General features: G+C 38.9%; 2 protein-coding genes across 2 annotated transcripts in view; both read left to right on the top strand.

Moving 5' to 3' along the window:
* The window catches only part of LOC124404444 (arabinogalactan protein 1-like), a 68,485-nt gene extending 54,813 nt beyond the window's left edge, over window positions 1-13,672 (top strand). The window contains exon 2 of the mRNA XM_046878571.1: window positions 13,580-13,672. Within this exon, the coding sequence (XP_046734527.1) occupies window positions 13,580-13,608 (29 nt within the window). The 3' untranslated portion in view covers window positions 13,609-13,672. The remainder of the gene's footprint in view (window positions 1-13,579) is intronic.
* An 891-nt stretch (window positions 13,673-14,563) lies between these two features.
* The window catches only part of LOC124404438 (nuclear hormone receptor FTZ-F1), a 29,851-nt gene continuing 28,996 nt past the window's right edge, over window positions 14,564-15,418 (top strand). Inside the window, 1 exon segment of the mRNA XM_046878559.1 lies at window positions 14,564-15,409. Within this exon segment, the coding sequence (XP_046734515.1) occupies window positions 14,659-15,409 (751 nt within the window). The 5' untranslated portion in view covers window positions 14,564-14,658.

Here is a 15,418-nt window from a genome sequence, read left to right as displayed (position 1 = left end):
AATATTCCCGAAAAATTTTTAAGTGAAACTTCTATTCTTCACTCTACTTGGACAAAAACTTGGACAACTTTTTTTTCCACAACCTCAGATGGAAACCGACAGAGAAATGTTCCAAGTGAAAAATAGAAGTTTTGAGAATTTTTCGAGAATTCTCAGATCGTTGAAATAATGTTTCAGTTGATAAAAGAAAAAACAAAAAAAAAAAATTGAAAGTGGTAAAAAAAAAAAAAAAGTAAATCAATCGGCTCACTATGGACCCGATCTTAAAATGTTTGAAAAAGAAAATAGAGTTTTTGAGAATTTTAAAAACGGTTCTTTTCGAAATTACTCTAAATATTTACACGCAATTAACCAGTTCAATAAAAAAATTTGAAGAAAAAAAATCACGAGTACAGTTTTACAATTGAGACAATTGCAGAAAAAATTTTGAAGAAAATCCAAAAATTGCGGGGTCGGGTTCGCATGGAATTCCCATATATATATATATATAGTATTTCTTCTTCCGATTTTGAGGAAAGCTTCGTGCATTTTATTTTATTGCACACTGTCAGCGGTCGTCGCGTCGTTGCGAGGAAATTTTACGACGGCTTGTAGAGCCCTCGAGAGGCGGAGAGAATGCAGTGAAATGCAGAAAATGGGACCGATGACTGCAATATATGGTCATTCGGGGATGAAATTATAGCTGCAGTAAATAACAAGAAAGGAAGGAAGGAAAGCATAAGTAAGCATCCCTACGTTTTGAAGAGAGCATTTTCGCCACTGGGTCATACCTTCTTCTTATACCGGTTATAACAATTTACGGACAATGAAAAACGCTTTCAAAATATTTAGATGGTATGTAGCCACGTTACCCTTACTCGTATGAATTATTTATTGCGCTACCATGCCGCCTAAATTAAGCTGCTTACAACTTTCTCCGAAAATTACGGTACGCACGGATTTCTTTCCCATGACAATTTTATTTTTCTTCCTAGGTTCACGTATCTACTTTATGCCTACTTTGCTAGAAATTGATTGTACGAGTCGAAAGAATAAGAAAATTATCAGATATCATTTCCGCTTCTAACTTCTTCTTCTTTTTTTTTTTTTTTCTTTCTTTTTTACTCATCTATTATATTTGTTTATATATTTTCTTCTTTATTACATTTAAATAAAAATATTTTACCGGACAGTTATGAATTTCAAACGTACCTGATGTTTTTGTAATACATTATGTACGTAATCGAGTATTGTTCAATAGTTATTATTGTTGTTGTTGTTATTGTATCTTGCAGTTTCGATTATCATATTTATATATTATCTTTGAACATGTTAGCGAATGTATACCAGAGGATTGCTCAAGTTTTGTAATTGTTATTCATTATTCCGCTGCATTTTTGAATGGCAATTAATTATTTTACCAATTGTAATGTGATATCACTTTCTTATTGTAATCAATCTACCGGCGTTCACGTTACGTATCTGCGTTTTTTTTTCAGTTTTAAACACATCTTTGCTTTTTTCCTTTTCACTTCTTCAGCTAATACAGAATCATTCGTATTTTTTCTCTCTTTTTATTTCGTCTTTCTTGCGCAAACGAAGAACAAATCTCATTAAAACAGGCGATGCTGAGTTAAAGGACGTGTCGGATGTAATATGTATGGAGGTATTTATCTATGCATGTATGCTTGTACGTATATATAGTACGACTCCTTCGGTAATCGAAGAAAAAATGTCGCAACGAGATATTTAGAATATAAGTACGATAAAAGCTTTTCAAAGTTAAATTATGAAGTTGAGAAAATTGATTTTGACAATTGACAAGTCGATTTATTTAATGTAAAAAATTCTTTAATCATCGGTGTAAATAAAATGTGCCATTTTATTATTATTAGAAACTTTATATATTACATGAAAACGCGATAGAGGAGCATTCGCAAATGCAAATAATCGATTTAAAAAAAAAAGATCGAAGACGACTCGATTGAGTCGATAAAAACTTAATCAGTTAATCGATTATTTTGTATTTTTTTAAAACAGTGCGTTCGAAACAAAAATTTCGTAAATTTCAGTATATAGTCTTAATAGTGGAAAAGTTTTTTTTTTTTTGTTTTCATGGTTTATAGTTTTATTCAAAAGTATTTTTCAATATTAAGTGAAAATATTCATTCATCTTTCACTTATTAATATCAAATAGGTAAAACTTACTAAGCAAGACAATGATAATAATAATTGATAATTTAATCACATAAATTGATATTATATTGCATCGTTCGTGAGAGTAAAAAACAAAAACAAATTGTTAGGAAAAATAATCAAGACGTTCAATTGATCGGGAAAAAATAATCGATTAAATCGAAAATCTAATCATTTTTGTTTCGAGACATGCACGAGAGGCTCTATTTCAAAATATATAGGTACATTATAAATATAATTTAGCACGTTCATGAATATTGCCCAATTTCTCTCTCTCTCTCCCTCTCTCGAACGACGAGGGCTCGCATTGCAACGAGTTGACGATCTTTCGCAACATTTTTTTTAATCCTCCATCCCCCTCCCTTCCATCCTGCCAGCCCTACCCGAAAGCACTTCCGTGCATACCTTACGTATACATAATACACCATATCTGTACCTCGAGTACGTGATCCTCGATTTACGTTATATATTACACATAGCTATGTATCACACTGTATATATATATATATACACACGATACACTTTTATTTGTAATGGTCATAGGTGGTCTGCACGTAGACATGACACAGTGGCGTAACTCCGGGTGAAAGGGCCCGTGGAGAAATATTCATTATTATACATATACGTGTACGAATAGTATACATATACATATATATTTTTTTATTATATTTTTTCTTATTATTATGATTTATCGACAAATTTTTAACGCCCTGTGTACAAGTAGCTTTTACATTTTCTGATCTGTGGTAAAAACGAAGGTTAAAACTTTTTGAAACGATAGAGGATATTGTAGTGTTTTGTGCGATTGCTAGCTTGAAATAATGTTTGGATAAAATTTATGAAAAATTAATAAATTTATTGATATTCAGTTATACGTAGTTTTATTATACACACATACAGAGTAGTTAACGTTTTCATAACCTCAATAATCGGATGAGAATCAGCTGCACAATTATTATTGTTATACAGTTTTTCGATAAGATCGATTTTTCATACTTTTTTTAATTATCGCCAAAGCGGCACAATTGCGAAGACGAATTTTATTTCTATTTTTTATTTCTTTCTTTCTTTTTTTTTTTTACAAAAATCTTATACCAAGTCGACAAGATTATTTAAAACAAAAGAAAGAAAAAAAAATTTACATCAAAGGGACATAGAAAAGTCAGTATATCGTGATAGTTTTGTAATTGTCGAAAGCAACGCATCGTCATGACTATTCTCTATCTTTTATTTTATCATTTTTTTTTTATTCAAGTTATACTCCCAATCATTTTGAAAAAGCTATTCCTTTGATGTTTTTCGTCGATAAGCATTTGAAGAAAGAGAAAAAGAAAAAATCAAGAAAATTCCATCGTAAATATCCAGGTTGAAAATAAATAAATGAATAAATAAATGAATAAATAAATAAATAAATAAATAAATAATAAAATTTGAAAATCGAATTTTTTCGATTACACAATAAATAAATTAGGTTAGAGAGGTGAAATTTTCACGACTATTTTCATCGATTTACTATTTTTCACATACATATATGTATAAACATTCAATACACCCATCTGCAGATTACGGTTATTTCATATTAATAATATCTACAATTTGAATTTCATCTCACGTATCTGTCATGTCATGTGATAAGCCTCAAACTAGCACAGCAAAGCCAATAATAATCGTGCACAGATCTTCATGGGATCTTCTATCGCAATAATTTAAATTTAAATTGAAATATCATAACGACGTGTTAAATTGATGTGAATTTTCGATAACGAATCTATGCAAAAGCTCGTGCATAATATAAACCTATATATATATATATATATATATATATATATATATATATATATATATTATTTATCTACCGCAAAATCGCAACATGTATATAATTATATATACAATACATGTTGCAGCTTCGTTGAATTTCAGTAATAAACAATTTATACCGTATATTGTATATCTATATAGAACTTTTTACACGGTATACGTATACGTAGAAATGCGAGATAATTAAAAGTAAGAGTTTTGCGAATATTTCTCAGACATTTTATACATCCATCTCTCTCTCACCCCCGCCACCCCCTCCACCCCCTCCGCGAGTCATTCTCTCATTCTCCATGAAACGCGCGTCGCCGGTCTGCAACCCAGTTCGCACGGCCTTGACACGGTTACCCACATGGGGGATACCTGCTGCCCAGCCTTACCTGACACTCTACACCGACACAATTAGAATTTATAATAAATTATATTTTATACATCTCAAGTCTATTGTATATATCTAGCCTACACCTCATCTGTATATACATATATGTAATATTATGTATATGTATGTACACTGTACAGTACATACTATTCGTATATCGTCATCACCATCGGTATTGTTACTATTATTATTATTATTGTTATTATTAGAGGCCTGCGTACAAACGAATCAATAGAGAGAATATCGCGTCCTACAGACACTATGTTTAAGTATATTTATTTATTTATTTATTAAACCAAAATGATTTACATAATAATCACAGAATCATTAAGTAAATCCCACAGATGTATAATCGAAGTTACCTGCTCGTGCCTTGGTAGGCAAAAACTTAAAAAAAAAAACTAATAATACAAAATCCTAGAATTTCAATTAAATAGAATATTTACCTTATTTTAAGTGAACATACTTATAGTCATATATTTGATAACATTTCAATATTGTAATATTTAATAACTTAACGATACGTATTTTTTTTTTTTTCTTTTTGTATTGCATCACTTTCGTGGAATTTTCATTATTTAAAGTTTTGAGCTTATTCGGAAGTTTATCGTATTCAGATATTGCTCTTATAAAACTATTCTTCTTTATATTCTTACTCCTAGTGATACTATTTGAGGTTAGGAATTTTTTTACTTTCAATTTACTATAATAATATTTTAAAGATTCAAGCGAGAAGATCTGCTTGAAATTTAAATATCATATTATTGTTGTTATATTTATTCTTATTTTATGCATCGGGCAATTATTTAAATCCGAACGTCGACGATCGTTAATTCTGATCCCTAGTTATCACTGATTCTCATCAATCCAATTCGGATTCTGCGACAATTTCATCATCCAGTTGTTACGAATCGGGATTTTCGCGTACTACACTCGGTTCATTTATGATCCAGGTGTTGTTGGTTCATTGTTGTAGGAAAACATATTCATTGTTGCACTTTACACCAGGTGCAGCTGCTGCATCCGTCAATTAGGTAAATGTGGATAGCCTACGATTACGATGATGCGATGCGAGGTGCGTTTATACACAGTTTCACATTATAGGTATCTACCTACACATCACGTGTAGCTATATCATGTATAATTAAGTCATTGTGTGTGTGCAGAGTGCACCTGTAATACCTGTACGGTGTTGAGATATTACCCGGTGCCTTTTTTTTTTCTTTTTTTTTTTCTTTTCTTTCCTTTCAATTCCTCATTTTTTTCTGCTCTTTGTATTGTTATAGTTAATGTTCAGAGGTTGGTTGTATTACATACATGTCATGTAACGTACATGTATTATTTTAACCGAGAATTAGAACGATCTTGAGCAAGATCATTCTCAGCATTGATGACTCTATTGTTTCGAATTATTGTGAGATTCCTGGAGGATTCTTCGTTATAAAAGAGAGACGACACATTCACATAGAGACAAATTAGATGTTTGGTTAGGTCCAATGGCAACGAGCGAGAGATAGAGAGAGCGAGATTTAGTACGATGAAAATGACTTGCAATTTTCAATACCCCGTGCCAAATAACGAAAGATCGGTTCACTAAAATGCACCCTGCAAATTTGGAATGAAGAATTTTCTTCGATAATAATCATCTTACCGAACGACATCGTAAAACGGTTCTCGTATAATCTACAGGTGATCTTTATTCTATAACGACAAAGTTTTCTGCCGCATTTGCAATTATTGTATACTGTATAGAGAGATGAATGTGGTCAGTAAGTCGAAGTATTTCTACCCATAATTATGATGATGGTGGTGATTATCATAATGATGATGATGATATAGTTTGTAGACAATCATGCACTGAGTGCAAGGTACCCTTTTTCCCTAGCTTTTTCCTATCTTCTTTCAGTTCGATATACTCGTATGTGTTTTAACGGACAAATAGAAGAACTGCAATTGTGTATATATCGATGCACGTATAAGATGACGTAAATTCTTTATTAGTACATATTACGTTACAGAGTTGAACGCTGATTGGTCATGCGGTACATAATACGTACAACCAACTTGTGTATAGTAACACGTTGTTGTTATTATCATTATTATTATCATTATCATTACTATTCAACCATTTCGAATCCAGTTTCATGCATACGATGTGTTACCATTTTTCTGTGTAGGTTATACAGAAATAGATAGATAGATAGATAGATAGATAGATAGATAGTTTATTTCATCCATGACAATATTGGACAAGCTTGTTGTACATTTAGACAGAAGACATGCACCGTAAGAGAAAGAAAGAAAGAGAAGGAGAGAGAAGGAAAGAGAGAGAGAGAGAGAGAGAGAGAGAGAGAGAGAGAGAGAGAGTGAGAATGCCCAGCATTGCTATAAGTGATACAATGAGTTAGATTTTACTTTTAGTTTCGAAAATGTTATACCAGCTAGCGCGGTGGGGACATCGCTCGTTATGCAGCCTTGGCACACTTTTGCCGCGCACTTATGACAAATATTACGACTAGGTGAAGAGAGCATTTGTAGGTATAACATAGGCATAACACCTATACATATGTACATACGTCTAACTATGTACATACATACATGCGTAGACGTGTATTTACCTACACACAGGTGTATATATATATACATTGTGCATGTATGAAACGCGTATCGACCGGCGGCCCGCGTTAGCTTATCTGCATCCACAATAAAACTATCTCAATTACAAATAGATACATATATACATGTATATACGCATGTTACACGCATTTTACATATGTATGCGTGTTTAAGTTGATGTTCGTACACCTGCGTTACGTATGTGGCCGATGCATGCCTGCAAGGGAATTCTAAAACACCTTCGGGCTTTTGGGTGAGGTTCAGGGTCGATTAAGAAAGAAAAATATATGAATAAATAAAAAAATTAATTGAGAAAAACTTGACAAGATTTTCCTGACCTGCGGCTAATTGAATGTATCTCTGCACATGAATTATAAATCTATTGGATAATGTGTGACGTATACGCGTTACAGATGCGATGTTTTCATTATTATTATTCTTTTCATTCGTTTTTACATATCAGTCTAGTTAATGATTTCAATAACGACTTCAATATAATTGCCACCTGATCATCATTTTTGTAACTCTTTCAACGAAAAATTGTATTATCGTACATTGATGTTTTTTTTTTACATTACAGAGGTACGACACAACTTGATAAACAATCTTTTCGAGAGTTTTTTTAGTATCTAGACACTTTTTTTACTTCAATTTATTTATTATACATCCATTATACATTTTCTTTTCACATCTTTTAGTCCACGTTACTGATTGTAATTCAAATACTGTAATTTACAATTAAATACCGCGTACGTAAATAATTTGAAAACAATAGGAATAAATAGATGGGGGTCTTATTTTATCGTTTGGCATTACTCCAGATATTAAGTATAGGTCACTGGTCGATGTAGCAAATGTACATACAAGCACCTGAGTATGCATGTATCTACATACCTATTCGCTATACCTACCAAGCTGGCTAATTCCATCACGTTCAAGTTAGGTACGTTATCTTAACAATTCCCTGCTGACGAAAAACCGTCATTTCCCAATTTTGGAACTATTTGAATTCAGTAAATCGTAATAAAAGAAAATATATTTTTCAATCTTAGTCACTTAAAAAATTATTGTAAAAATTAGAAAATAGTGATTTTTTTCTCAACGTTTCGTTACTGTAACGTTACTAACTTCAGCATCGTCTAATTCCTGCGTTGGATTCGAATTTGCATTGGCAGACATAAGCTTGAAATCATCTCAAGAGAAATTGACCCTCGTCGACCAATATTCCTGATTTATGTCGTAAGATGGAAAAAGAAACTGACTGACCTACTTAGTTTCGAGGGATCATTTCGGGCCTTTGATTTCGCCTGTTGTCGTACAATGGTAGAAATTAGTTGAAAGGAATATTGAACGTAAGTAAGACCAGAGAAAATTTATGGTTCTGAAATTTTTTTGATTCGTTATGTACATTGCATCTACACGTATTATAGATTTGTCCAACAATTTTGCTGAGTGGTAAAGTTAACTTTGAAATCTTATTTTTACATTACAATATAAATCTCTATCATATAACATCTATCATGAAGTATCGTCAGTTTGTCACTTTTATGTGTACAATATATAAGCAGAAGATCATCACTGACAATTGACGGATTTTCTGAATTTTGGAAAACTTGACTCGCCTCACTGATCATCTTCGTTGCAGGCGTAAGAAAATCGAAATCTTTTATGGAAATCTTTACACACTTTCGCCGTCCACATTCGTCACGCGGTTGAGATGCAATGTTGGTTTCCTCGAAGCGTCATAGCCTGATTTCTTCGAATGCGTTTCTTTCCACTCCCTTTCTTTCTTATTCATACGTTTGATCCTTTCGGTTGAAAGCTGATTCAACACAAATTACATGTCACGTTGGAACGCCTGCGTTAAAATGAAATACTACACGTGAATACTTTTGAACGAATTTCTGATTCCTTCGAGTTTCTCCTACGATACAACCATGACTTTTCGTTACCTCCGCACTTCGCTGTGTTCTTCGAGAATTTCACGATACGACCAAGACGTTCCATCCAGTTAGCGGTCTCGCACCACCGTTTATCCAATTTCGAAATAACAAGCGTAGGACGAACGGCTGTTAAACGGCTATCGGGACACGACGCGTTTCGTACTGCAGCTGACAAAGTTGTTGCAGTTACACGTGGCTCGCAATCGCGATGCAGGGGGTCGCGTGCTATTATTTCTACGACTAGAGAAGTCAGCCTGACACTCGCCAGCTCTCCGACTTTCCTTCGAGTTTCAATATCTCTAATTTTCTTCAATTCACTACGCCTTCTTGCTAGACCCGGATTTAACCTGCAGTTTTCCCTCCCACTCATCGCAGAGCTCTTAAATCCTGTATTTCTCAATTTCTTGCAGAGAAAACGACGTTCCTTTCATTCTCGCATTTATTTTCTCTTCTTTTTCGTTATACCGGTGTACTTCGTTTGAAAATAAGGTCCTCACAACCTGCTTCATAATTTTTTCCGTATAATGTTGGGTATATCAGTTATTTATATAGTTCAATTTCACTCTGCAGGCTGTGCATAACCGTAAATCAAAAAACCCTGCAATACTTGCACATGTAAACCTACGTGACAAAATTCCATCACGCTTATATTCAAAACAATGACGGATATACGTATATATATATATACATATACAGGTCATGTCATCATATGATAAAATACTTGTAACATTACGTGAAATCGTGTAACATAAAACGCGTCATTGCAACCCGCGCGTCGATGTATAACTCCTCGCTGACCATAGACGCTGGCTGTAAGTGATTGTAATAAGTGTGTTACGCGCGCATATCTAGCCGCATGTCCAAAAGACGATCACGCTCCATTGCAGGGCTGGTTTCGCTGCAGGTGTACCAACAACGCAACGACGCGACGCCGCGTCAGGATTACAGGAATACCAGGATCCCTCTATCTACAAATCAGACATTAATACTCACGCTTGTCATAAGACACAACGAGCCGTGAGCATAAAGATAGAAGATGGATAGATCGTTAGATGGATCGAAGATAGATAGACGTAATAGATAGACGTACAAATAGATAGACGTAATAGATAGATCTACGGAGAGGGCTCGCCGTAGAACAACGTTGCGGCGCGGTGATCTGTGGGGGGGGGGGGGGGGGGGAGTCGCGGCTGCGTCATGTTCCCGGCGAACTGGGTCAGTAGGTCTCCCCTCCAGCGGCTCTCGCTCGCATCGACACCGCAAGCTCGCTGCTGCTGCTGCTGCTGCTGCTGTTCGATGCTCGACGACGGGAGTGCCAACGGCGTTGCTGTTGACCCAGCTGTAAACAGCGGCCTGCCCGGCTACCGAGCCAAAGAAGTTCTTCTTCTTCTTCTTCTTCTTCTTCTTCTTCTTTGAAAGCAAGAGTTGTGCCGCGATTTAGCGTTCGGCGGGGATGTGACGTGACTCTTTGAGTAGCACAGAGCGCGTCGAAGAGTCCATAATAAACCGAGTTACTTTTACAAAGCGTGCGACGCATCTCAAGATGCGTAATAATGCACATGTGAGGGGATGATATTTGGAACTGATGTTCCGATACCGTTTTTCTTTTTTTTTCTTTTTTTTTTTTTTTTTTATTATTTCAACGGCATTGTTAACATATGGCGATGAAATAACACGTATAATGGAATTTGATTCAAGGATCGACGCGTTGTAATTCTGTCGCAGGGCGAGAACTCGTTCCTAGAGAGAATTTTAATCTCCCTTCGTTACCTGTGCACACTTCGGTAGATTCCAGGGTATTATGGTACATGGTGTTGTATTAGCGGTGGCAGCGGCTACCACTCAGCCAGTATGACCAGATTCTTTTACTCGCAGCGGTGTGTTACAACACACTCGCGGAGAGACGTAAACGCGAACGCTATACGAAACTCGTCCCATTCCAGGCTGTGCCAGGCGGTCACAGTCTCAGTCTACCCACTATTCTGGAGACTGCGGATCGCAATCAGCAACGACGACGAGCCTGCCCGTGTTATATATCTCTACCCCGTATCCGCGGGCCAATTATTATTACTGCCGAATGAATAATCGTTATATATGACTGCAGGTAAATTGATCGAAATCGTTTCGATTCGAAGAGAAAGAAAAGTGAAAATATCGCGGGACGGGGCTAGAATAATGTCGGTGACGAAAATTTACCTACGATAAAAAAAATTTCTGTACATACTCGAAAAATCGTATATCGTAGGTATATATATACGTATAATACACTGTAGCATTTTAGGGTTGACGGGACGCGACAGCGGGGCGGACAGAGGCACACGTGGCTGAGAAGAACGGCCCGCAGCAGCGTTAAAAAATCCCCCCCTCTTCTCCCCCCTCCCTCTCCGAATAAGCAGAAGCGGTAGTACAGCAGCGAGCCTGCCAGCCGCCAATACTTGTCCGGCCGACATAGACCTGGTTCCGTAAGTGGGTCATCCCCACCGCGGAGACACCGGGCCGTTTCCTCCGCCTCCGCCTCCGCTGCAGCGACCCTCTCCCCCTTCTCATTCTCCTTCTCTCTCGTTCTTGCCCCAGTCCCGCGCCGCTTTGTCCGTCTCTCTCCTTCAGCCCCCCTCTCCCCCCGACCCTCCCGATGCTTGCGGAGCGCCCCGCAAGTCCTTCCCCCCTTCCCCCTCCCTCCCGCTATGCCTCACCCCCGGCACCTGGTGGCATGCGCTCAGCCGCTGTCGCTGTCGCTGAATCACTTTCACTTATGCCGTGCGCTGGTGTTGGTACCGAGTTGTTCGGTGGAGTAGGAGAAGGTGGTGGTGAAGAAGGAGGTGGTGGAAGAGGGGCCGCAGTCGACGGTGAGGACCGGGCGCGAAGCGGACAACGACTACACAACACCACCACCACCACCACCAATAACGACGACGACGACGATTATACGACCCGACTATACGACCGTAAACGACGGACGGAGAGAACGCGACACGTCGGGACGTCGGAAGAGCGAAGCAGAGAGAGAGAGAAAGAGAGAGAGAGATAGATAGATGGGGGGATAATAATTCGAAGAAGTAGAAGTAGAAGTAGAAGTAGAAGAGAAGCAGTAGAGGGCGACGATATGGGCAGAGGGTCGCGTTCGGTTCTCGGAGCAGCCGCAAACGGGCGAAATGCAACAAGAAGGGAACTAAACGGATAGCGCGGAGGCACGAGGCTTTGTAGACACACCACCGCGCCGCGCGCGAAACACCGAGACACCCGTGCCTTTGCCTCTGCCTCTGCCTCTGCCTCTGCCTCTGCCTACCTATACGCGCGAGAAGGGTAGGAGGGGTGGCGGCCCTGCCGACCGAGCGAGGAGGCCGAATCAACTAGTCACGAGCGGATACCCGAGACGCATGGTCGAGACCGCGGTGCTTCTCTTACTCCACGAATATAGGAGAAACGAACGGATATACAAAAGCAACGAGCAAATACGCGTGTTCTAACACCGTGTCCTCTATATAAAGTATACGCGTCGCGCGCCCTGTCATTTCTTCCAAGGAGAGGAGAGAAATAAACGTATTCATTTATCCGATTGTGTGTCGTTGGGATTGATCGCGATCAATCGATCGATCGATCCGAGTTATTATCTGTTTTTCTTAGTTTTTTTTTTTTTTTTTTTCCCTTTCTTTAAACCGTTGTTATTTCTCTCGTTTTACTTGTTGTCGTCGCGCACAGATCGGACTGTATCTAAACGTTCATCATCCACCGAGTGGTTTTTTGTGCTTTAACTCTGGTTGATTCATTCGTATGATCGAATGTATGTTCGTTTAAAAATCGTGTGTTTTACAAAAGTGATGACTTTTATTATTACTATTATTATTACCGCACATCTGTAAATCGTTGTTGGATTATTACACTTTACAACGAATGACAATTATCATATCGTTATATCACCGATTACTTTTTAATCCATCTTCAACGCAACGTTCGTCACGCCGCGGGGTGGTTTAATCTTGTTTGATTATAATTTCGTTGTTGTTGCTGTTTTTTTTTTGTTCTTCAATCCTCAACTCAAGTGAATCCTGTAAACGGTTGTACAATCGTGGATACTGTGTCAGCGAGAGCCGTTTATTGGCTTGTTATTTATTTATATTTCTCGCGCCGCACGGCGGCAGTTCGCGTCTCTATACTCACGCGTGAGCCAGTGTGTTTTGTGTTTGTGGGTGTGTTTCGTTTTTAAAGCACGCGCTAATCGCCCGCGTGTGTATTACAACACGATACCTTTGCACCTCTCTCTTTATCGTTCTCGTTTTCTCTCGAGGCCCCCCCACCAACCCCCCATTCACAACGAAATTGCGAAAATCATACACGTACCAAAAAAAGGATTATAAACGATTACTCGACGACGGTGTGATTATTATGTGGTGGAAAAACATTGGATAATATAAATCAAATAAACCAAATAAATAAATTGAATAAAAAAGAAAAAAAAAAAAAAACATACAAAGTGTCTCGTTGACTTCTGGTTACTGTTTTTTTTTTTTTTCGTTGGTTTTTTAATATCGTCGTTTTCCCCCCCTCACTCACTTACACACTCTCTCTCTCTCTCTGTCTTCTTCGCTGATAAAACATACTGTACACAACATATACAAATAATACATGCCGCTTCCGTGCCTCTGGATTACAGTGAAAATGTGTCACATTGGTGTTTCGTGATATCCACAGAAATATATTAGTATACAGACAAGCAACAAAACGCACGTTAATACGTACATACATACGAGATTTTTACATCGTACAAATATAGATACGGTAAAACTGACTACGGCGAAAAGAAAACAAACAAACAAATACATAAGTAGATTAAAAAAAAAAAATAAAAAAATAAAAAAAACAAGAACTGTCGCAATTCAGCTACAATGAAACGGACGCTTGTGATATTATCAAACGACTATCACCACTATATTAACAAAGTGTACCACCGGCTCTTGTTATCTCAGTGAGAGACTTGGTGGTGAATTAAATAATAATAAAATCAACGAGATTCGTGCAAGGTGGGGGTGACATCGATCATCGGCCTGTGTCGTCTGGTGTTTCGTTGAGAACCTCGTGTGTCGCGTATATACATCCGAAGGCCGAAATTCGGGCGTAGTGTGTTGAGGCAGGACAGGGACAGGCTTTAATTACTCGTAGAAAGATACCTTCTTACGTTATATACATGCAAAACATTCGATACATCGAATCTAAGTGAAAAGAAATTTGTGGAGACACGGATTTCCCTCGAATCAACCTTACCGCCCCCATTCTTTAGGGGATTGGATTCATGCATTACCCTCCGAGGAGCAGGAGGGGCAGGAATCGTAGCGTTAGCGATAGCAGCAGCACCACCACCACTACCACTACCACCAGGGGTAGGAGTGAGAATTGCGCTCGCGGGTTAGGCGGTGTAAGAAAGTAAGCGATAGCTAGCGGGTTGATTGTGTGATGTTATTGGAGATGGAACAGCATTCTGGCCTAATGTCGTTGAACATGTCGCCGTTCCACCTGAGCCCCCAAGGCAGTCCCTCGCAGGGCGCCGCGGGGGGGCAACAAGCGGCGGCTGCCGGCGGTCATTACAGCTCACCGATATCCTACTGCGCCCAAAGTCCGCCGACTACGGGCGGCGGTGTTTGCCATCAGCAAACTAACAGCACCCCCAACAACAACAACAATAACAACAACAACAACAGTAACAGTAGTAACAACAATAATCAGCAACAGCAGCAAATGCAAAGTCAGCAGCAACAACAGCAGCAGCAGCAGCAGCAACAGTCACAATCCCAGTCACAAGCCCTAGGGCTTTCGGGAATCGATGCTGCTTTCTTTGACGCGACTTGTCCCGAAGAAAGGTGCCCCATGTGCGGCGATAAAATGTCCGGATATCAGTACGGGCTTCTAACATGCGAGTCCTGCAAGGGATTCTTTAAACGCAACGGCTCACCGAGCGTTAGCAAGAAAGTGTACACGTGTTTGTTCTCGCCTACAGGGGGTGGAGGAGGTGGAGGAGGTGGAGGCGGAGGCGGAGGAGGCGGTGGATCGTCCTCCGGAATCGACGGCGGGACCTACGCCGGGGGTGGAGGAGGCGGCGGTAACGCCGCCGGTAATACTCCCGGAAGTGCCACCTCCGGGGGCGGTGGAAGCATGGGACACGGAGGTGGTGGTTGCGTCGGTCAAGTCGGTGGCGCGGGGGGCGTCGGCGTCGGCGTTGTTACCGGCTCGATACCGGGATCATCCGAGTTTACCGACGCCAAGGACATTATCGAGGAATTATGCCCCGTTTGCGGGGACAAGGTGTCCGGTTATCATTACGGACTTCTCACCTGCGAATCTTGCAAGGGTTTCTTCAAACGTACCGTACAGAATAAAAAGGTCTACACTTGCGTCGCCGAGAGGTCTTGTCATATCGACAAGACGCAGAGGAAACGATGCCCCTTCTGCAGGTTCCAGAAGTGTCTCGAGGTCGGGATGAAGCTTGAAGGTGAGCAAA

Source organism: Diprion similis, chromosome 3, assembly GCF_021155765.1.
Source record: "Diprion similis isolate iyDipSimi1 chromosome 3, iyDipSimi1.1, whole genome shotgun sequence".
Taxonomy (NCBI): domain Eukaryota; kingdom Metazoa; phylum Arthropoda; class Insecta; order Hymenoptera; family Diprionidae; genus Diprion; species Diprion similis.
This window is presented reverse-complemented; position numbering and strand designations above follow the sequence as displayed.